This window comes from Drosophila suzukii, chromosome 3, assembly GCF_043229965.1.
Source record: "Drosophila suzukii chromosome 3, CBGP_Dsuzu_IsoJpt1.0, whole genome shotgun sequence".
Classification (NCBI taxonomy): Eukaryota; Metazoa; Arthropoda; class Insecta; order Diptera; family Drosophilidae; genus Drosophila; species Drosophila suzukii.
Genome location: NC_092082.1, coordinates 15,276,790 through 15,301,312, shown reverse-complemented (window position 1 = coordinate 15,301,312; position 24,523 = coordinate 15,276,790). Strand labels below are relative to the sequence as shown.

Sequence of the window (24,523 nt, the reverse complement as noted above, 5' to 3'; positions counted from 1 at the left end):
GCTAATTGAAGTGTCATCAGCGTCTGGCTCCCAAAAGTATGCTGCTAACAAAACTAAAGTACAGGAAAAAGTTGGTTTCTCCTTGGCAAGCGTAACGAATGAGCAGTACCCTAGACAACTAATAGGAGAAAAAGTACTTAAAATATAAACATATTTATTTTCTGAATTCTAGATATCATGGGATACCATGAAAAATATCTATTGAAATGCCTATTTGTCATTGTGTTGAGCTTTTTCCTTTAATAATTCTTCTTATATCTGTATATACCTTTCCTAACTCTTTCTCCTTCACAAAACTCTCCCTGGAATTCGAATACCCTCTCATTAACTTGAAATGAACAGCCTGCCAACTGTTGCCCTACCGCACTGTCAGTCCGTCACTTCAATTCCTCAACCCTCCCGTCAGTCCGTCAATATTTGTTTAGGCTGCCATTGCCGCCGCTTGAATTGTCATTTGGCAATTGTGTTTGTGTGCTGGCCCTCCCGTTGGGTTATGTTGCCAGTGATTGATACAAATGCCGGAACAGGACGAAAGTCCCCCCCCCCCCCCCTTCCGATAAAACCGACCAATTGTGGTCAAATGAGTGGGGGGGGGGTATATCCTGGCAAAGGAGGCGGGGCTCAACAATTGCGGCTTTTTCGGTCAGTTTGTGTGTGGTCAAATAGTGCGGGGAAAAGGTGAGCAGCCGTTTAATGACAAACACGAGAGCACCTGGATATATGGGTTCCCATAGAGGGGGTCCTGACATGTTTGCGTTTTAATTACAATCAAGTCGCTGTCAGTTGGGTTTTCCGCCCAAACTCCAGCTCGATGTCCCTTTTAAAGCCAAACGCAAACGCAAACGCATTTCGTTTCGGCGTCATTAAGCTTAAATTAAATATTTCCACACGAGTGCCGGGTTTCGGTGGGATCTGGGATCTGGAGCTCAAGGCCCAAATAAATTGTGAATGTCGCTCAGTCATCATTAAGGCCACGGCGCCACGGCAAAGACAAACAAGTGCACATGTCAGGGCCAGGACATTATGGCATACATTGCAACTGTCACTCACAGGATTCACGGGATACGGATACATTCACATATACCATATATATATATATATATGGAGTGTGTTGACGCAGCCCTCGAACACCAAAACTGACCCTCACAGGCGAAAAGTAAATGGAGAAATGGAGACGAGAACTTGGCCTGAAGTGTTCCGGTCGGGTGCAAAGAACCCGGCTAGCCGTTGACAGCCAAATATTTTATGCCGGACGGGGCGTTGAAACAAAGGGCGACCCCATCGCCTGATGAATGGTTCCTTATTTATTTATTTGTTTGTTGTGCGGAATCCAGAAAGTCCCCGAAAAACCCCAGTCCGTTAAATGATATGTAAATATAAAGTCTAAGCGAATGCCACATGGCGGCGTTAAATTGAGCAAAGTTAATTTTTAAGATTAAATTGAAATGAGGCAAATATAGTCTGGAATTTTGGGGGTGCAGTCCTTGGTAATCCTGCGTGAAACTCACCAATCGTTTCCGGTCTTGCTCACATTCTGGCGTTTCCTTCCGATCTGATGCGCTTTCGGTTCGGCCACCATGTTGACATCTGCAAAATAGAATTGGGAATAGAAATTTTCTTAATGACAAAAGGCAATCTGCTTTATGCTCCAAAAATATAAATATACACAAAAATTCTGGGTCCTTTGAAGTCATTGTCTAAGCAGTAAACAAAAAGCTGGGAAGGACACAAAGGCGGTTCTTTATTATTCTACTCCTTTCATTAGGCAAATGAATAGAAAAGCTGTGAGTGATTAAAAATGTTTTTTTTTCTATATGCATGTCCATTGGCCAACTGCATTCCTTGGTTAATTTAATCTCGCTGCAACCCAATCATTAATCTTAATAAAAGTGGACTAAAGTCGGAATATACGTTGTCAGTTCTGGTATATGCATAAAAACAATGATGTCGAAGCTTTAGTAACAGATAGTCGATGGGGAAATGCTCTTAAAAATATGAATATCTATAATATTAAAGATATTAATCTTTAAACAGCTCGAGAAATATGTGGACTATATTTTAATAGCAATAAGTATTCCAAAAATATGTATCTTAGAATTTTCTATTAATATGAATATATATAATATTGAAGAGTTCTTAAAACTACTCAGATTATCTTTGAATGGCCTTAATAGCCTTAATAAGAGTACAGAAATATTTTTATAAACGTTAACCGCATTTGATTTTCAATGAAAAGGGTGCGACACAGGCTGTTTTTTATATGGAAAGCTTTTTGCAGGAGGGCAGGATTTAGAGATGGGATTTTCCTTCGAAGCCCACGCTCATTCATCATAATTCATGACAAAGTTTGAAGTGCGACGGCTGCGCCTCCAATCCCTTAAATAATAAAGAAGAAGGAAAATTCACAGAAACCAAGAGCTATCTACAAATTGGTGGGATTGGTTAAAAAAAATACTACAAGAAAAGCGGGCGTGATGGCTTTCTTTTTTCAGCTGCTCTTTTTTCTCCTTGGCTTTTTTGTTATTTTTGCTCCCTTTTCCTGCCTCACTGTCCGACTGTTGGGCTGGCAGGCTATAATTAAGATTAAGGATAAAAGCGTAAGAAGGATTTGCACAAGTTTCAGCCAGCCAGTCAGCCAACCAACCCCCTTTTTCCCTTAGTGTAAATCGCTTTAGTTGGCCTGGCCGCATTTCCCGGCGCTTCAAAGTCAATGGCGCGTAGCAATGAAATATTACGCCGGCCACTTTGTTGTTGGTTCTTCTTTTCCTAATCAGTGGAATTAGCATTCCACATTTAGCAATTCGCATTTGCATAAGCGGTAGTATTTTTTATGAGAGCTGCGCTGAGCAATTTCCATTTTACTCGCCGGTGAACGGGGCGTATGAATATGAAGCATCCGCAGCGTTGCCGCCAGCAGAAGCAGAAGCATCATCATCAGCTGACACAGAGCACTAAGTGCATTAACTTGTTCTCCACACGAGACACGCACTGGAGAAAATAAAAAAAATTGAAAGGGGAAAGCAGGGAAAGCTGGTAAGAGAAGACTCGCAGAACCGTCAACATGGCAGCTGCAACTGGCGTTGAATTATTTCATTAAACGCCATACGACTAGACTGTCAGATAGTCAGATAGTCGGGGGGGAAAAAGGCAGATACAAAAGACAGTCGACTGTCTGGCGCAACATTGAAATTTCATTAAAAGTATCGTGCCAAGATTTATGTCGGCCTCACTTTAAGTTTTTGCGGCCGGCAGCGACTTCCGCCCGTCGAAATACTCAGACATTAGTGTGCGAGAGGGGTGCCTAGAAATGTGGCCACTACACATGCCAGGATCGTCGGGGCTCCTTCATTACTATGGGCCAACTATGTAAGCCATAAGCCAGGACAAACCATCCCATCCGCACCACCGCCTTCTTTTGCCTTCGCGGCGCCTTTGTGGCTTTTTTCGCGCGTTTGTTCGATTTTAGTGCAACGCTTCCGCTGCCGGCGGCCATTAACCTGACGGATCCCCCCATCCCCAGACCAAAAACTCCTTTCAGAAGACCCACCTAACTGGCGATATCCCACGGACATGCAACTTTGGCCCAGGCGAGGACGAGGGTTAAGGTCTGGAATGTCTATGCAAAGCAGCAGCCTTCGTTAGCGGGGATTTCTGGGCACACGGCAGTTGCACTGATTTAAGAAAGCCGTATGCCGTTTTTTAACAACACATATAGTGTGCACTTTAAGGGCAAACAAGTCAAATAAATCAAGAAAACGATTTTTGTTTCAGTTTTTGATATGATTTTTTTTTGATATGATAATTATAAAGCTTTGATTCGTTAACGATTAAATTCTTGTAGAGATCTTTATTATTTCCAATATATGTTATTTGGCAACATTTGGAAAAAATATAATTCTTTTAGAAGCATTTAAAAGGATTTTAAATTGTTAAACAAGGGTTTCGAGTTATTTGCAGCTAGCTTTTTAATCAAGGAATGATATTTATGAATTAAAATATTTTTTTATGACTTCAATTATTATTGATCGATAATCGAATTCGATTGTTATCGATCGATATTATTAAGATAATCGAACTCGATTGTTATCGATCGATACTATTATGATAATCGATTCCATTGTAAGCATTTAGTTTATAATTACTTGTTAGCATTATATAAATAAATAAATAATTAAATGATAATCGATTATTATTTACATTACTTTTTTAGTCAAACACAGGTTTTTATTAAAATATGTAACAATTTGCTTTGGATAAGAAGTAATCAAAGCCATAAGTATTTTTAAAATATCAATATCTAATAGATATTATCTATGCTTTTAAAAATCGTAAAAAATGTTGCTCAATTTTCAACTGAAATTAGTTTTTTAATTAAGACAAACTTTAATTTAGATACTAAAAAATAACATAGGTTTTCAATGTATCCTAAAATGATTGACAGCCGTAGTTGTCACTCCTTACAAGCTTATAATAATAACAAAACATTGAGGAGCAGGTGTAAGAAATGGGACTTCCAGGACATGTACCACACGCAGCCTGCAGGATCAAAGATATAAATCCTTACCTAATGTCTGGCTGAGGACCGTCTTGCCATCCTCGCCGTGGCAGGCATTCCGGGCATCGAACGGGTTGGTGAACTGCACAAAGGCATAGCCCTTATGCATGGATATGCCTGCGGGTTATACGCATTGATTCAGATGTTGGGGGGCAAGGATTTTGCTTGCAGGATAACAAGGACTTACCCGCGAGGCGGCCGTAGATCTGAAACATGCGCTCCACGTCCGTTTTGGAGCACTGGAAGGTATTCAGATTGCCCACGAAGATGCGCGAGTTGACCGCCTGCGGATCCTGCGAGTTGGTCTGGTTGGACAGCTTGGACAGCTTCATGGTGGCTGTCGAGGACCCGAACCCGGACCCGGACCCTAGCCCCACTGGCGACGTCACAGGTCCTGCCAAGGACACGGGCGCAGCCGCGGCGCACGTGTGTCCGAAATACAAGAACGCAATCCTGGCGGAAACCCTTCTGTTGTCCTCGTTTTCGATGCTGCTTTTAATTTTTTGTTGATGGTTTTTCTTTTTTTTTTTTTGACTGTGGCTTAGGCGAGGCTTTTGTCGGCGGCTTATTGGATTTGCAGTCGGATTGTTTTCCCCTCCCCAGCAGATTTTTCACTTTTTAACGAATCCAAATATGTGAGCCGCTGCAGATTGTCCGGTATCGTTGGAAAATCTGCAAAATAAGAGAAATACGCATGGTACAATAAATAAAAATCACCACCGCTTTTGTTTCTTTTTGTTTGTTTGTCGACGGGCTTAAAAATCAAATGGATATCAACGCTCGCATGTGTGTTTCATTTATTTTGTGGGTATGGATTTTGCGTTTTCGCGTTGTTTTTGGGGGTATTTTTATCTTAGCGCCAGGCAATTAAAATGCAAAAATGCCTTTTTAATTGAAAAAAAACGATTTCATCGGTTAATACTTTAATCTGGTTTAAGAAAGGTTGGTTAACCAAAGCAAAGGATTGGTTCCGTTTTTTATTTGAATACATTTTTTAAAAAATATAAAATACGTCGAGGAACGAGCAAAATTCGGAATCTCTTTATTCCCGATTTTTAAAAAGGCTTATAAAATATTATTAGTAAATGTTCTAACGGGAAAAACCTATTTATATAATCTCTGTAATTCTTTTCTAATATTTTCTTAAGTTCTTTTATATTTGGGTGGTTATAAAGATATTTTTTTCATGATTATCTTTTTATATATATGTTCTTTTGCTTTTACTGGAAACATGTTTTCAGCTTGTTATTAAATTAAATAACTTTGAAATGGCTTACACATACAAGAACACACCCATTTTCACACCCATTATCCTTTCCTTGGAAAAAGGATGAAAAGGAGAGACAGCAACAACAAAGAAACTTTTCTCTCGCTCGTGGAAAAGTGAAAAATTAAGCGTTTTTATTGCGCTTTCGATGGCAACAGTGCAGTGCCTCCTTGTCTGACACTCCGCACCTCTCACTCCCACTCACCAATACCAATGCCACCGCCATTGTGGCAACATGTGTGTTCAATGTGTGCGTGTGTGTGAGTGGCTCCTTTGCATAGTGTGCGTGTGAGAGGGTGTCAGAGTGTGGGTGCCAAAAGGGCATTAAAATGTACAAAAGACGTGCATGAAATAAAAATAAAACATGCAGCCATAAAAATAAAATACTCGTGTACTAGCAAATTGTTAATGTGATTTTTATGCAATCCCCAGCCCTCAAGAATTTATTGCGGATTTATGGGCGCGCCAGTTGGTGTTAATTGTGAAAGCTTTTGGCGCTTAAACTTGAATCTAATATGGGGAGAAATATGTGATATGGAGGGAAAATAGTAGAATAAACAAGGGTTACAAGTAAAAACTATAACTTTAAAGTTAGAACATTGTAAATATTTTATTGATATGCTGAATAAATAGTAGAATAGGCAAAGGTTACAAGAAAAAATAGAACTAAAAAGTTAAAACACTTTAAATATTATAAAGGATTATGTTTTATATTACAAATATATGTTGGATACTTATCAAGTTTAAAGCTTAAAAAATCATTTAGTGTTTTATATCTTTATTATCAGACAGTCTCAATAGAATTATCTAATAGTTCTGCAAATCCCTTTATTTAAACTTCCATTTAGTATTTAGAAATGAAGACATTCACATTCATCGGAAGTCTGTTACATTGCCGTCAGCTAAACAAAGTTGGTAAATATTCATTGATCGGTATCTACAGCTTTTCCCATCAGTTTTATTAAAAGCGTTTTCGCATTGTTTGGCATAAATCAAACGGAGAAAACCAGAAAAGGAGTAACAAGGAGCTGGGATATTCATGGCTTTGGCTGCATTGTGCGCCAGTTATGAGTGAAAGGCTCTTTATTTATTATAATGGCATTCCTGCCTGCCAGTCTTCTGTCTGGTTTTCATCCATTCATTCACCCATTCAGGCATTCATTCACTCATCCATCTACTTTTGTGCCGCATTGTCCTTGCAAATGAAGGAACAACGCCGATGGCAAAATCACAGTGAACAAAACGGGCAGATGTTCCAAGTTGATAAGTTTGGATTGAAATAAACAACTCCCTTTTCACTTGACTTAGGACTATTTGAATTCCAGGCGATTAACAGATAAGATTTGGAAATATATAAAGTGGTACTTTACCCATAACATTATCATTAAAACAGTTTTTAAAGGAAAATGTTACATTTTCAAATAATATATTAAGGAAATTTATTTAACTATACGATTGTATTACAATGATTTTCCTCTGTGCATGACATAAGAGCTTCCTTGAAGTCTGATGTTCGTCATTGTAAAAACCCCACAACAATAGTAACAACCACAAGGAGTGAAAAACCCTATCCCTGCTGAAGTCATATTGAATATGCAACAGTTTTGGTGGCCTACATTTCGGGGCTGTCGGCATTTTAATGAACGCAACTTTAATTAAGACAACAAAACCGGTTGGTGACACATATTTAAGGTGTCTGTGCTTAATCCTGTGGACTTGAATGTGTGGTAGCAGAGTTTCTCCAGTGCCAGCACAAGTGGTTAGTTAACTTGGCTTAATTATAATTAACTGCACTACGGAGCAAGTCGACAGCCCAAGTTCAACCGCTAGAAAATGTGCAGGAAATTGCCGTAGTTCTCTTGTTTCACTCCTTTTTCCATGCCCCTCTGGAGTCCTGGGAGCTTTTTTTTTAGGCCCAGGACAAAGGCTGCCACCGTTTGCACTTTTATTTTCCAGACGCCTGAGCGCAAAAGTAAATTAAGACGCTTCGTGGCAAGTGAGTAAGTAAAAGGCGTCGCAGGCTAAACTTCAGGATGCCAACATGGGAGCCTCCTTGTGGGGAAACATGTGAACTGAACTTTGTAATTGAGTGCGGAAAAAGCACACAAACAGGATTTGAAGATACTAAGAAGTAGAAGATGTAATGCTCTTAAAAAGAGTTTCAACCAATAACAGAAATAATAACATTTTAAAAAGGGCATATGTTATGCAAACATATATCACTATATATTCTAAAGATCCATTAGGGTACTTAAAAATTTTTTAAACATTTAGTAGATGATGTATTGCTTCTAAAAAATCTTAAGTCAGTAATAGAAATACCCGTAATAACATTTTAAAAAGGCATATATTATGCAAACATTAAGAAGCAGATATTATTAAGATCTTTAAGGAAGCCTATAATAAATCACCAGTATATTAGCCTTCAGCCATTATTAATATCTTTAGAGGCTACACAGGGTGCTCTATTATTTGTATCATTTTTCTTGGCCCAGTTAATGGACTCCTCCTGAAAGTGTTTAATTACTTTTGCTGCATCCGCTCAGGATTGGGATGCCTAATGCCCCGCATTGTCTACGGCTTAAAGTCAACGACTCTGTGGACTACATTTCGCAGCTCCTTTTCCAAGAATTTTACTCTTCCATTTTTTATTCGCCCACAGTTCGTGTTAAAGCGTTTTGATGGGACCTCGACGTGCCATAAATAATGCAGCAAGCCATTAAGCTGGCGGAGTTGTTGAAGAGCCAACGAGGCGATGCTGCCAGGATTATCGGAGGCAAGCGATCAAATGTCAAAGGACACATTTCGTCACCACGCCTGTTGCTATTTACTGCCTACCTCGTCGCATCATCTTGTGTTTTCTTTTTCCATCTCTACATATGTTTATATGGCAGACAACTTTTCATTTCAAATTGCTCGGGGCGAAGGGGTGGTGTTGGTGATGGCAACCCTAATAGCGCAGCACAAAAAATGAATAGACGTCGTGGCCCATTGAAAGCCAAAAAGTCAACAAAAGGGGCCTCATCCACCCACCGATTCGGGGCCAGATAGAGCGACAAATAACCCCAATTGAAAGGGGAGGGGTGGGCCGAAACGGCGGAGGAATGATGATGATGCCATGTGTGTATTGACAAGCCAGCAAACAACTTTATTCATAAGCAGTCAAACAGGACGAAGTCGGTCCAGGACATGGCAGACCGGGCCAAAAGGACCCGCAGACGTGACTCCGGTCGAGCCAAGCCGAATCCGATCCAAAAAGCAGGCAATGCATATGCATGCACTGTGAGAAATTATGAAAATGTGAAACTGATATTAAAAATTATTAAAATTTTTCATTCGTTTTTAAGATTTTAGTACTGTTATATGATACAAATAATAAAGTTGAAGATTAAAATGTTTTTATTGTGCTTAAATCAAGATGAATAGGCAGTATTTACATTATATATCTCAACATCTAAACTACTAGTCCAGTCAGTAGTGTATTATTATTTAAAAGTTGTTACATAAACTCAAACTAACTTTTATCTTCTCACCATTACGTTATAGTATTGAGATATTTGATACCAAAATCTACTTTCACGGTTTTTAAGAACAAATGTTCTCAAATCAAGAACAATACACTTGAATGTATTTCTCTGTGTAGAAGCCTAGACATTTATTATATTTATTGTGAACTTGAAAAATAAATTATCATTAAAATCACTTTTTATTCTTTACTATACATTACTTATATATATATTTAAATTTAATTCTATAATTTTTTAATCCATTATTCCAGTTTTACATTGTAAATATGAATATGACTAGTAACACTTTTCAAATTTTACATGTTTTTATTTCTGTTAAGGTACTTATCAATAATTTTTGTTCAGTGCATCAGTATGTGCCCAGAGATGACTTCACGTCTGCTGGCGATAACTCTGCCGAGTTTATGGAACTCTGACCAGACCATACTCGAACTAGCCCAACTTTCAGGACTTCCATGGCTTGAAATTCATACTTCGAACATGCTGAAACATTCCGCAAAATAACTCAAAATTGCCGATAAGCTGAGAACGTGTCGCCACCCGATCATTGTTTGCTTTTTGTTTGCTGTTAATTTATCGTAATGCACAAAGCAATTTGCTAAAGAGTGAGTGAAAAACTGAAACAAATATTTAAATATATTTGCTGGCGTATTAAGTGCCAACTATTTGCATAAATAACAAGAAATTAATAACAAACACACGGCGCCATGGCAGCAGCCGCACAAAAGTTAATAATTGCTGCATGTCAACAGGCTGTGGAAATGGGTGGAAAATGCTACTGACATGTGGACCACATATAAATGAAAAATATGCCAGGCGGTAGCGGGGGTAAAAAAGAAAACATGGTGCTTCGAGGCTGGAATACCATTTTATCACTTGACAGTAAATGCGTTTTATTGCGCTGCTCATTAAATAAATTAAATTTGCAAACGAATAAAGCGAAATGGGGAAATCGGAAAAGTATTTAAACAATTAAATCGCCAAGGATTTCACACTTTAAAACAACGAGATACCAATTTTGCGGGTACTCACATGTTGAACATGACAAAATAAAATATAAATTAATGACAGATATAAAATTTTTGATATAAAAATAAGTGGAAGATAATAAAGAAATGGTTATTATTATTATTTATAGAAAAATTCCTTTTTATGTAAAATATATTTGTCCATATTAAAAGATAATATGGGAAAAAATGGGAAACGCCTGATAAAAATAATAATACCCCCTGCAAGGGTAGAAAAGCTCTACTCAGAGTAAACCGTTAAAGTTGTCATTGGTCACATGGAATTTTCCATTTAAATTGCTTCGTTACACCCTTGGTTAGCTTATAAAAGCAAGTAATATCATTTCGTAGACTTTACTCAAAGTTATAGGTCCAAACTTATACTAACGATGAAGCTCGTTGTGACACTGCTAATCTTAACGTTTCTTATTTCGGCCAGTGCAAAAAAGAAAGTGCGTGCCAGGATCGCCGGAGGCTATAGAGTCCAGCCTTATACGATGACATACCTCGTTGGAATTCTCTTCGCCAAATCGCACCAGTCCAAGATTGAGTTAGGGGCCGGCACAATAATATCGAACCAATGGGTCATCACAGTCAGGGATGTCCTGATCTATGAGTTTATCGAGGTACACTTCGGCTCAAGGAGACCGTGGTGGGGCTATCGCCGTAAAAGGGTCTACAGTCAAAACTTTTACTTACACTATGATAAAAATCGCACTCTTGCCTTGGTAAAGGTACCGTACCAGAAATTCGACGAACGTCTAGACAGAGTACGTATTCCACCATATAAAGATTGGCGCAATCGCTATTTGGGATATAGGACCGCAATATGCGGTTGGGGAAATGGAAAAGTTGGAGACAAGGCACCCGATTGGCTGCGCTGCGCTGTAGTAGCGCCCATTTCCAACAAGGAGTGCGCCAAGTATTATCCACCATTGCAATATTATGAAATGTGCACATCCGGAGTTGACAACAAAGGTGTTTGCGAGGGCGACGTTGGCGGTTCTGTGGTTTCTTTAGTGGGTAAAATGACACTGATTGGCGTTATAAATCTTAGACCCGACAACTGCAGTGGGGGCTGGCCATCGATACACATACGGATCAATGATCACTTATTGTGGATAAAGTCAGTCTCTGGAGTATCTTACTGTGAGTTTGCTACCTATTAACTATTTAACTACTAAATAAATACAAATTATTATATTGATTGATATTTTCAGAATAAGCAAAGTGATGGCCATATATTACTAAACACAATAATATTGAACAGATATATTATTAAACAATCCTGAAACTGATTTTATGGTAGTAAGCAATAAACATCCACCAACGATTATATTTAAGTAGCTTGATAGCATTAAAACAATGATTGTAGCTTATTAAATAAATAAAACCATTTTATCAACATTATAATAATTACATTGTTTTTTGCTATAATTTTTCAGTTTGAGATTAACTCAACGCCCTACTAAATCCACCCCAAAAGTGTGCTACACAATTTAAACTTACACCACTCTAGCATAATTTGTTTCGTTTGTAATGTTATAATTTAATGCGATTTAGGGATATTATATAGCCGCTCCTCGCACGACCGTTAAAGTGTTAAATTTATTGTTATTGTAGCCTCTGTTCGCAGTGGCAGTTGCAGTTTCAGTATTTGTTTTATTTCGCTCTTTTCGGTTCAGGCTGCGGTTCTTTAGCGCGCATTCATTCATTATCGCCAGTCCCTATATGTAGAATGTACAATGTGTGTACATATATCTGTTGTGCGGTCCGTCTGGTGTGGCAATAAAAATGGCTTGAATATTTTTCAGTTTGTTATGCATTTTCCTGCCACTTGGGCAGCAACAACAATTATGAATAACTCGCTGCATAATGGCCTGCAAGCTGTTCCTATGGAATTCCTGGATCGATTACTGGGGGGTGGTTGTTCGGGTACATATACGTATATATATCACTCCGCCAATTATAAAGCAAGGGGAACTGAACAGGCAACTGGCAGTCCCGGCGACAGTAATCAAATAATTGTTGCACTCGCTGTCATACGTATCGCTCTTTGGCTTTAATTATTTGCACAGTTTTCCACTCTGTAATGGACACGTCGTAATAAGGATATGCGGATAAAGCTGAATAAGCCTGAATATGCCAACGTTTATCGTTAAATTTTCATGCAGCCCAATTAATTCTTAGTCTTACTTTTGCAAATTGTTTATTTCAGTCACTTATCACAATAACAGCTATCTGAAATGGTTTTCCCAAATTATTTTTAAAAAGTTATAATAGTTCCTTGAAATTGGGAACATTAGGACCTTTTTTTACTACATCAAGACATCTATATACATCTATACAACTATAAGACCTTAATTTATTTATTTAATCTAGAGGGCTATTCCAATAGTATTTCGATTTTCCAAAACTAAGTAACCCATGTTTTACTTCCGAGTTATGTCGTTAAAGTTTGTCTATCAAATATTTCAGTTACTACACTGATTCGTAGAAGTAAACACTCATCGGGAGCGCTAGAGAAAAGTTTTAGATAAAAAAGTGGACCATTTGAAAAATATTTCAAGTTTTCAGTTTTACAAATTGTTAAATTCGGCGTGTTATAAATTCATAAATTTGTAGGACTATATATTTGTTTTCCGCACAATACACAAAACCTCCACTGAGCTACACAGGCAAGCCAATCCTCCACAATTTGTAACTGTTTTATCAAGTGAATGTTACTATTCAAATAACTCTACTGATCACAATTTGTATTACGAAATTTAAAGTACTGATATTCTCACTACTTTCGGTTAAAATTGTGTCCATTTCTGGTTGAAAATGAAGGTCAAGAAATATTGCATGGGTTCAAAAGCGCCAGTGTTCGTCAGTCACGTGGCCCCGTATAACTTTCTGAGGGAATACCGTCTATTATGCGAAGATACCGAAATACCCGCGGAGACCCTGATAGGAGAGGCTGTCCAGGCCTGGCAGGCGCTAAGTGAAGACGAGAGAAGTTTGTTCGAGGAGACCAAGTATCTGGCGGCCCGATTTTGCCAATCCAGCGAATCGGCTTTAAAATTAACTATTGATTTGCTGTCGGCCCAGCAAACCACTGTAAGACGGGTGCCAAGTTCTCAAAGTGATCGTAGTCTCCATACGATCTCTAAAAAATCGAAGAAGATCGGGGGCGGTAATACATTATCGAACAGGAAGAAAATCCAACAAAAAATGCGTGCGGCTAGCAAGATGGACGGATCAGTGTCTGAATGTTCATGGAGCGGGGCAAGCACCTCTAGGAAGTCCTCTTGAAAATGTTGTGGTTAAAAAAGATGACCCCGTTGCTAATGATTTTTAATATGACGATGGAAAGGAATGGAAAATATAATTATACTACAATATAAAAATGTGTTTTAATGTGGGCTTTCTGTAGACTAGGTTTATTTTAATTGAATTTTAGTTTCAGTAGTCTATATTAAAGAAAATATAACGTAAGTTTTATATTTACTCATTAACAGCTATACGTAAGAATTATTTATAGCGCTAGTCAGTCTCTATAAAAAAATTTTAACCCTATATATGATGAATCTCCACAAATTGTCTTTTCTTGTCTGTTAGGATTTGCTATATAATGGGTCGTTATATATATTCTCAGGTTTCTCTATCGAATGAGGTTAATTAAGCACCTCTATTATTAGTTGCGCTTATCGCATATCAACTCAATTGAACACGATTCTTTCAGTGAAAAGCTTCCGATTGTCAAATCACTTAAATTCCACTGTAATTTAATAATTAATTTGAAAATCGTCGGCTATTCTGGTACTGCTCCCCTTTGCAATGCCTACATATATAGCTTTTTTATAACCCCTGATCCGCCGATAACCTTACGCCTCCCACCCACTTGGAATCGAAAACGAAATCGAATGATTCACCCACGCACAAACAGAAAAAGAAACATTTATTCCACTTGAACGGACTTCATTGGCGATTTAATTGTTGCCGATTTTTTACAATAAATTCCATTAAAAACTTTTTGAAATGTATATTATTGAAATTCATATTCATGCCTGGCTATTTGAATTGCTGAAGAGCAAATTTTGTGGCGCCTATTTAATTATCCAATTACAGCAGCAACAGCAGCAGTGCGAGAAATTAACTTAAATGCGAAAATATACGCCGGCGGCTCTTTAAACATTTCCATGTGAAAATCCTATGCAAAAAAAAGGGGCGTGGGCGGGGGGGGCGTAACAGGCGGAAGCCAAAACACAAATACAACATTTTTGGACTATCGCTTTTAGCTGAATGCGGATGCAGCGGATTCGGTTTGGGTTCTGTTTTTGGTTTTCGGTTTTTACTGTCGATATTTGGCGCTGTTTGCCGTTGTTATTTGTTTGTTATTCCTTGGGCTTTGGTTTTTGTTAACACACGCATTTTTGTGGTCCATTAAAACAGTCAACGGCAGCAAATATCCCTTGCGAACGGTGGTTAGTGATAGAAAAAGTGATTTATTTATCATTCATAAAGGGCCATTAAAAGTAGAGCTTATAAAAGGAGTGTCAAATTATTAATATTAAAATGTTTTAATATATATTAGGACTAAAATCACTGACTTTAAAAAATTAAAATAATTTTATTAATGTTATATTTCTTAAATTTTTATATTTTTAGAGGTTTTACAGAATGATTTAAGATATTTTATATTATATATAATACTGTGCTACTTTAATATAATATAATATAATATTATAATGACAGTTTTTTACTAAATTAATGACATAATATCAGTTATTCTCCGATAATAATCGTATCTCTTTATCTTAAAGGTGTTATTATTTTTGGAGTGGCACCAAGAATTTATTGTACCAAGATATGCCAAAGAAAGTGAGTACCTAAGTTGGGTAATGCACATCTCTGAAACTGGTCGCGTGGAAATTGGCTCAAAACAACGAGCGAAGGCAGGGAAATTCGTGGAAAATCGGCGAACAAATATAGAAAACTCTACAAAAAAGACCAAAGCAAGGTCAAGTGAAGAGAGTGCCTCCCCCTCCCACACTCTCTCTCTCTCTATCTATCTCTCTCTGTAATCTTTATGCTCTCCCTGGACTGCCACGACTAACGTCACCGCTGAGTGACTCACCTCACCTGTGACTAATTTAGTGGGAGGCCACTGTGTCGCTCACCCTCTCTTTCACACTCTCTCTTTGTGTGGGAGAGCGTGTGCGCAAAGTACTTGGCTCAAGCGGCTGGCGCATGCGAGCGAGCGAGACAGCCGTACTGCGGGTGGCCCTCAAACAAGTTGAGAGAGCAAACTACAGTGAAAAAACAAGTAAAACAACTCCCAGCGAAGGCAGAAATTTTCTTCATTCGCCGCACAGATTTTACAGCGTTTGGGCGTGTTTTCTCCGTATCTGCCTTTGAAAATCCACATATGCGGGTCCAATTAATACATAAATAGCATACCGACAAACAGGAAGAACGCCGTCACAGTTCTGCATTCAATTAAGAAAATTGATGGAAAAACTCTCGTAATAAATCAAACTCCACTTCAAATTCGCATCTCTCTCTTTGTACGCGTGTGTGTGTGTGTATGGACAGCATTTGTATTAGTGCGTGAGCAAATTATTGTATAATCGCCAAAAAAATAAAAATAATAAAAGCAAGAACGCCAACGCGAGAACCAAAAGCTATACAATCAAAAAGAACTAGCTAAGCTACAAAATTTAGTAAAAAAAAACAAAAAATTAATGACTAAAATTTGTGTTGAACTCAGCAATTACGACCAAACAACATAGTCACTTTGGAGCAACCCAAATAATTCTTCACTGGAAGCAGCTAAATTATCTTGATTACAAACAAAGAAAACTACCAAAAACCACTAAATATATCAATATATAACATTAAAAACTGGCTGACCTACTGAATTTTATAATTACAAAGTCATTACAATTAACTACCTACGTATAAACCACAAAAAAACCAGTTGAGCTTCTGGAAATAGTGAAAAAACCAGCTGATCTACTGGAAAAACATCTGCAGAGATAAATACAAAGAAGTCCGGAGCTGAGCTACTGAATTCATCGATTACCTTATCCAGCACTCTTGAGCCGAGCTACTGAACTCATCGATTACCCCATCCAGAACTCATCATGCAGGCCATCAAGTGTGTGGTTGTGGGCGACGGAGCGGTGGGTAAGACCTGCCTGCTGATCAGCTATACGACCAACGCCTTTCCCGGCGAGTATATACCCACCGTTTTCGACAACTATTCGGCCAATGTGATGGTGGATGCCAAGCCCATTAATCTGGGACTCTGGGATACAGCGGGTCAGGAGGATTACGATCGCCTGCGACCTCTGTCCTATCCCCAGACGGATGTATTTCTCATCTGTTTCTCCCTGGTCAATCCGGCCTCCTTTGAGAATGTGCGGGCCAAGTGGTTCCCCGAGGTACGTCATCATTGCCCGAGTGTTCCAATAATCCTCGTTGGAACCAAGTTGGATCTTCGTGATGACAAGCAGACTATCGAGAAACTGAAGGACAAGAAACTGACACCCATCACATATCCCCAGGGATTGGCAATGGCCAAGGAAATAGCTGCCGTGAAGTATCTGGAGTGTTCTGCTTTGACCCAAAAGGGTCTGAAGACAGTCTTCGATGAGGCTATACGATCAGTTCTATGCCCCGTGGTTCGGGGTCCCAAGCGACATAAGTGCGAACTACTGTAAACTTTGAACCCACCAAAAAAACAAAACAAAAAAACCCAGAAGAACATCAAAAACTGACGGAGAACAAAGCACAAAATTCTGTGCGAAATTTTCATATTCATTCGCTTTGTTGGGTCTACAGTTACAGATAGTGTGCGTGTGTGTGTGTGTGTCTTTAGGGTGTGAGTGCGATGGCATGAGTGTGTGAATGAGTGAGCGTATTTTTGTTTTTATTGTCAGCTTTATGTGGGGGAGCAGCAGCCACAAAACAACAACAACAACAGCTATTTGAAGGGGTGGACAGGGGTTAGTGGGGGTCTCCGGGGGGCAGATCACGGATAGAAAGATATACACATAAGCATATAAGTATGATACTGTGCGTACACTGGAAGAATATATATTGTGAATAACTTCTCTTATTTGAAATGTAAAAAATGATAACTAATTGGATGTTTTCTTATTTCAATACTGCCACAAGGAATTGTTTAAATCTTCTTACATTTTTAAATGCATTGGCTTAAATTTTATTATTAAAAACAAAAGTAATTAATTACATTAACATTGAATTAAATATATAAAATATTTGTTATGATAAAATACCTAAAGAAAATTAAATTTTCTAGTGTTAGAGTTTGAGCAGATTAACTATATTACTAATGAAGAACTACTTGTTCTTTATTATGGCAAATGTTATATGTAACCGCAAAATGCGTTTTAGATGAGGAAACCACATCTTCTACTTTAGGATCATAAAATATTAGAAAGCTAGTGCTTTAATATTGTTTTTTCGGATAAGTTGGGGGCCTCATGCAAACGGAACTTGGGCCAGAGAAATGTATGACAAATCAAATAAAATTAATTGTAAATAAATCTAGACGATTTAAAGCATTCAGCACCCCAAACACAGTCACTATAACAAAAAACCAGATAGCTCTTATCTGGGCGCGGGAGTAAAACCTAGGAAAGGCCCCGCCTATGGCCAATATCTGAACAATCGAACGGGGGCAAAAAAAATTTCACTTCTATATAGAGTAGTTAGTGTTACGTGTGACTTTGAATGTGCGTCTGATCAATGGTCTTCCCACTCAATGCATTTGCCTGGAATTGATTTAATGTATACTAAATGCACAATTAGCCTCTACTTTGATGTTAAATTATATACTGATATTTATAGTTAATAGATGCATATACTTCGCCAAGTTGTTTTTTTAACGAAAGAGCGAAAAATATAAAAAAAACACTATTTATATTAACACATAATTTATCAATAAAGAGTGTAATATTAATCAACCAAAATAAACGTTTGTAAAAAACTAAATAGACCGATGTGAAGTGAATTATGTGCGGACCATAATGGGGATTTATATTTATGCGTTCAATGGAAGTAATGTGGATGCTGAAAGGTGGTATGGTAATGCAATGGGATGGGATTAAACCACTGGAATGCTGCATACTTTTTGGCGACTGCGGCAAATTCAACACGCATGGCGACTTTAATCTTATCTCTGCACCCGCATTTGTCACAAATTTTAGATAATTATTTCCGATTGCCGGACACGGCCGGAAGTTCTGATCCCCGGACCGGTTGACTAAGCAATTTGCCAGGTCCAATCATATATATATTTTTGTACAATGGGCTACAATCATATTTTCATATCTGTACGCTTCGTTTTCGATCAATTCTATCTATGGTATACTTCGATTGTCATAATGAGCCAGCTGTTGATTGATTGCCCGGGGGTGGGTTTTTTGGTGGGTGGTTTTGGATGGATGGTGGCTTTGCGGTCACCGTGTGTCAGTGGCTCGTTAGTGGATGGCATGGCCCCACACTGTCGTGCTCAGTGTGAATTTGACAAATAATTACATAAGACAACCTGCTGTGCGAATTGTGCCCATCCTCCCGCACATTTCAATGGCCTCTGATGGATGTTTTTCCCCCCCAAACCATCCTGGTTTTGTCAGTGACGCGACGAATCGCATAATTGACCCACATTTTGAACAAACGCCGCGGCCAGCAATCAAAACAGAGAGTCGGAAAATATAGAGAGACCTACGAAGTCAATTTAATTAGCAGCAACATTTGGCTAGCATCAAGAACTGCACCTCTAGAATTTGCACTTTTGGCGCTAGAATGCGTCTAAGAAGACGCCGCTGAGTGAAGAAGCGTTGACAGCCGCGGAATGTTCGGCATGTTCAGTTACAATTGCCCTACTACATTGTACATCTAATTTTGATTCCGAAATAATAAAATTGAGAATTAATTTAGATCTAATGCCAGTGGATCTTTAGTAAGCAGAGCCAAGAAAATGATATATGTTCTCATAAAAAATCAAATAAATGTACTAACAATTTTGTCTAAACAGATCTTATAACTAAAAGAAATTCTTTGTAAATTATAATTCATTTTTCATACATTTTAAAATCCCAGATCAATTTACTTTGATTGCCATAAAAATGTTTCTAAAAAAGTTTACCAAATAAGAAAAAATGGTTTTCCATAGAACAGCTAATCTCTAAAGTTTCAAAGGAAATCATTGTACTTTTCCAAATGCAAACTAATTTTTTACCTATAAACAAACGCATTCCAAAGATCTAATAAAGTCAGCCGGAATTTCCCTTTAATTTCAAATTCCCAACCCAATCGCAACTAGAATTTTGGGGTTGCCAGCGGGATTATCCCCTGATTATCCTCCCATCGATTCGAAGTGAAAAACTGCCGAATGGCCAATACCGAAAAGAGGACAACTGCTGTGCCATGCAAATCCATTGACAAGTGTCGCATAATCATGCCCCATGCCAAATGTAAATGCAAATGGCAAAATGCTAAATTTATGCACTGCATGCGTGAAATTAAAAGGTTCCCCGGCGGACTTACAGCACTTTTTGGGCCTGATTTTTGGACCCGGTTCGCCAACAGAGGCTTGCGCAATTTACCCACTTTCATGCGGTTAACAATTTGGCTAAATCAATTATACGCACGGCGAACAACGCGAATTCGAGTGTTTTTTTTTTCGTGCGGATTTTAAGCTTAATTGAGAGATTTCCAGGGAAATCGTGGCCGTGGTCGGAAAAGTTGGGAAAAATTTAATACGAAAATTGCTGAAAGAATTCCTAGCTGGCCACAAATTTCGTACAAAATGCCAATAAAATACGCTCCAGCGCAAAAATTCCATTCCACATAAGAAGAAGGTAAATTGAGGTGGGAGGCAGGTAAAAATATTTCACACTTCCGGTGCGGAGGATGCTCCACCTGAACCTCTGACGGCGTTGCCAACAGGATATGACAAGCTCGGACACCTTTTCATCCCCCCAAGCTCTCCTCCATTTTCTCAGCATATTTTCGGCGGCAACTTCCTGCCAGAAAACACATTGCAAATTATGATGCGAATACGGCGGATATGTTGAGTATTTCAAACTGCAAGCTAAAAAAAATATATATTCATTGGTGCGTTGATGTTGATATTGGTTTTGGCTGTTCATGGAAAAACAACGATATGTAGGACAAAGCCATTTTACTCAAATTGGAAATGGGAAAGTAAATATGGAATATAATAAAAAAGTATTATGATATCAAGTAAACAGATCTTAAATGTTTTTTTCTATTTGAAGAAATGTTTGCCATAAGAGAATAGTTTGGAAGATGTCGGTATATTATGTTAGTTCTAATTTTTTATTTAGGGAAATAATATTTTAACATAAAGCTGTAAAATATTTAAACGGAACTGCACCGCTTACTTGAAGGAAACAAACAAAAGCGTGGGGACACAATTGATATGGATGTGGCCAACGGGCAGGACAGGACTTTCGATGGAGAGTGGCAAGAGAAGCCGGGCCAGCTTGTGGCGTAGCCAATATCCGTTGCAAGGATAACGCATGTGTGTATCTTCCTTGGACTTGTTATTGATAATCTTTGTCAGGGCTCCACGTAAAGCATCGACAGCGGCTAACAAAAAGGCAAGGAGCCACGGGATAACAGCGTGCCAGAAAAGGATGCAGTCAGCAAAAGTTCAGTCTTTATTAAAAAAAATTGTATATACGAAATATTAGTGGTTATTATTAATATTGAAAAATTAAAATATTAATTATTGCATATGCAGTTATGTATGTGTTTTTAATCTCTCACTTAAAAAGGTTTTCCTTACTTTACTTATAAACTTTTAAAATGAATTTCCAAATTTTAAAAACTTAAATAGTTTTCTAGATTTTCTCTATGTAATAATGTGAAATATTTGTACAATTTTCAGTTATTACTAGACTCCGTAAAGATATTCGAAAGAATATTTGACTTAGTGAAAATGAATACCTATATTTAAGATAATATTTTAATTTACTATATTAGCTCAATTGATGTTAATGATAACTTTTTAATTTACGGTGTTAGTACAATTAAGATGTCGAAGATGCTGTTAATTTTATGATTGTAAATTAGAAATCGAAAGACGTACAATATCATCTTGAACTCGTTACACAAATCTATTAATGATTTTATTATTGTCAAGCCTTTACTTTAGGAAATAAGACGGTATACCATAATACCTATAAATATTTTTAGAAAAAGATATTCAAAATCAACATGATCTCCTGTTTCTTTCTGTGCAAAGGAGTACCAGGATAGGCGGTCGACGGAGTAATGAACTGCGGCAGGACCAGACAGGCGACGGGCCTTGTTTGTCCCGCCGATCGATGCAGCTGGAGTCCTGGGAAGAGGCAAGAGGCAAGTCGAGTCGAGTGTATTAAAAACAAAGTCACACTGTGTGTCCTGCATCCTTGTACGCTGCCAAAGTCAATGAACAGCGACGTGCGACGTGGACCGGCTGCCAGGATATGAAGCGTGTGCGAAAGTTTTCCACAATTAGGATGTGTCCTCCTCGTCGACCACCCCCTTCCAACCTCATGGCAATAAAAAACTTTAAAGTTGCGTTTAAATATGCATTCCATAATTCATGAATCCAGGCGGGGAGCTTTGATTTTCCAGTCAACGCCGACAGCAACACGTTTCCGCCATTTTGTTGGCTGGCTGGCAACTTGTTGCATTTTCCGCATTTGAATGGTAGGAAAATGGGTGATCGGGGGAAAGTGGAAGGAAAATGTTGACATCCCGAACACGTTGAAATTTCCGCCAGACAACGAACGATGCTGATAAAGCTGAAAACTTGCCAGTCTGACATTCAAATTGCGCGAATGTGTGTGCGCCAGATTGCAGGTGTGCATTCGGCACTTGAGTGTGATTCTATGCGAGGCTTTTCATTTTCAATTATATACAATTACATGTCCAACTGTCAACTTTCAGTTAATAATGAACAAAAAGAAGAAAAGAACATAGGCCAACATCCCGAAATAGGTGCCACTTAGTTGCGCCCCAGGTAGTTCTTAAAATCATCCGAATTTTCCGCCTTGCTCTATTTTTGACCACCTCCCCCTGTAACACAGTTCAAAGATTTTCCCCATACCCTTTCCTATTTATGTTTAGCTTTTTAAAAACGTATATAAACAAAAACACACACCGTCATCGGTTTCTTAGTATTTACATTCGCATAAAATAAACGTTTGGGTAAATAGATATAATTCTCTGGCGGATCGAATCAAATGAAATCAAATGAACTTACTTTTTAATATAATTTCCTCACTATAAATGTATCTAGAGCAGACAAAAATTATTCACCCTCGGCGCAGATTGACATTAATTGTTTAAATTGAGGCGGATACGCCTGGCTGGCCAGCGCAATTCTTATAAATTGTATTCCGGCACGGGTGAGTTCCATCGAAGGATTTACGCATCCTATATACAAGATTGGACTTTGGATACTTGTGAGTTCGGAAACTTTCTTGAAGGGTTTAAGTAATTACGGGAACTATACGAATTTATGGAAGAGGAAATAAATAGATGTGGCAGTTCTTGGTAAACGAAATCATTAACAATGTAAGAAACACAGGAAATTCCGTTAAAGGATTTAGTAAATAGTGACTAAAAATCGAAAGCTGAGGAAATTTCTTAAATAGCTATACAAAAATTACAGAATTTGTAAGACTATAATACAGTATACAAAAAAATGCTCCATTTTTATTTGTTTTATAAAATAGTTACACAAAAATTACAGAATTTGTAAGACCATAATACAGTATAAAAAAAATGATCCATTTTTTATTTGTTTTATAAGACGTTATTTGGTTTTAATTACTAATAAGAAAATATTCTTCAATTATTATCATGATATCTTTCGTAACCTCTTCTATATTTGTCACCCTAAAACCGCCAAGTGTCTAAATTATTCAAAAATGTTTCCTACCCCAAAAACTCGTGCATTTGACGTAAATTCTGGGATTCCCCTCGCGCTTTTCCGTAACTGATGTCTCTGAGGACACTTTATCATGGCTCGCAAGGCTCAAACAATTGTTGCAAATGGAGCTCAGCGGCTAAGTGGTTTTATTTTAAGTCTTCCACGTTCTGCACAGAGTCGACAAAAAAATATGGGAGCTTGGAAATCTGCAGCCTTCTGACAACAAGTTGCTTTCAAAAACTCAACAGTCGCGACAAGTTGTAAGCGGAATAATTTGTTTTCGCTGTTTTTCAGCTCTCTTCATTTCTTATTTTTTTCGGTAGCTCAATTGTTTGGTGAATGTCAGTCTTCATTTGTAAGCAACATCCAAAGATGGCTTAAGTGGCTTCGTTGCTGGGCGGAGGACACAGATACAGCAGATTTATTTTGTATATCAAGCAAGTATTGTTTAGGCCAAGCTTTAAGGGCTCTCCATTTTACACCATCCCCATGAACATTTAAAATTATAATTGAAATTGAAAAAAATTCCAACGAAGCACTTACAGTCGATTATTCTTGGGTGCAGCTAATACGAATCCTATAAATATTTAGTATGGCCTTTCAAGGACTAATTCTGATTAATTTATCAATCGATTCGCCGACGAGCCTTGACACGGAATGCCAGACTCTGGATTTATGGCCCGACATTACGAGCTGCCTAGCTAATTATGTCGCTGTGTTTCGCCTTGGCTTTCAGCCACTCAACAACTCCCTGTCTTCTTTTTTTCTTGGCAGTGACTCAAACTGGAATCAATAAAATCCCGTGGCACATGAACCCAAACACGTAAACCCCAAAAACAAAAGCCTGCAAATGTGCATGGCATCGACAAAGAGGCCAAAACAACAAAAGCCAAAAGTGAACGAAAGTGAATTTCACGCCATTGGCCAAAACGATTTTCCGGCAGGAAGGCATCAATCAGATCGGAAAATACTTCGTTCTGCTTAGTTATTTATGCGTCCCTGGCGTATGCGTAATATTTCAGCGGTTTATTACAGGCTCTTTGATTTGCAGAACTGAGGAGAGTTGATCCAACCTCCCTCAATATGAATATTTATATGGACTAAATCAGTGAATACATTACCAGTTTGTCAGATTTGCTCGTAATTATTTCTAAGAATATTTTAAGATTTAATAGCTCAAAGTTAGTAGCTCACAGCTTT

At 38.1% G+C, this 24,523-nt stretch overlaps 4 protein-coding genes across 5 annotated transcripts in view; 3 read left to right on the top strand and 1 right to left on the bottom strand.

The window, feature by feature from the left end:
- Positions 1-24,523, bottom strand: part of LOC108005762 (probable basic-leucine zipper transcription factor Q) — a 35,127-nt gene that overhangs the window by 6,512 nt on the left and 4,092 nt on the right. For both annotated transcript variants that reach the window (XM_036815131.3, XM_036815132.3), the window contains exons 2-4: positions 4,743-5,227; positions 4,565-4,672; positions 1,509-1,587 (exon numbers count right to left, since the gene is read on the bottom strand). In XM_036815131.3, coding sequence (XP_036671026.3) covers positions 1,509-1,587; positions 4,565-4,672; positions 4,743-4,887 — 332 coding nt within the window. In that variant the 5' untranslated portion in view covers positions 4,888-5,227. The remainder of the gene's footprint in view (positions 1-1,508; positions 1,588-4,564; positions 4,673-4,742; positions 5,228-24,523) is intronic.
- On the top strand, positions 10,723-11,772 carry sphinx2. The gene is made up of 2 exons (XM_017069174.4): positions 10,723-11,505; positions 11,577-11,772. Coding segments are annotated over exons 1-2 (762 nt in total). The 5' UTR covers positions 10,723-10,745; the 3' UTR covers positions 11,579-11,772.
- On the top strand, positions 12,832-13,653 carry LOC108005761 (uncharacterized). The gene has a single exon (XM_017069089.4). It carries the CDS (start codon positions 13,183-13,185, stop codon positions 13,651-13,653), a length of 471 nt encoding a protein of 156 aa, XP_016924578.4. The 5' UTR covers positions 12,832-13,182.
- On the top strand, positions 15,693-18,363 carry Rac2. The gene has a single exon (XM_017069179.4). The coding sequence runs from the start codon at positions 16,488-16,490 to the stop codon at positions 17,064-17,066; it is 579 nt and encodes a 192-aa protein (XP_016924668.1). The 5' UTR covers positions 15,693-16,487; the 3' UTR covers positions 17,067-18,363.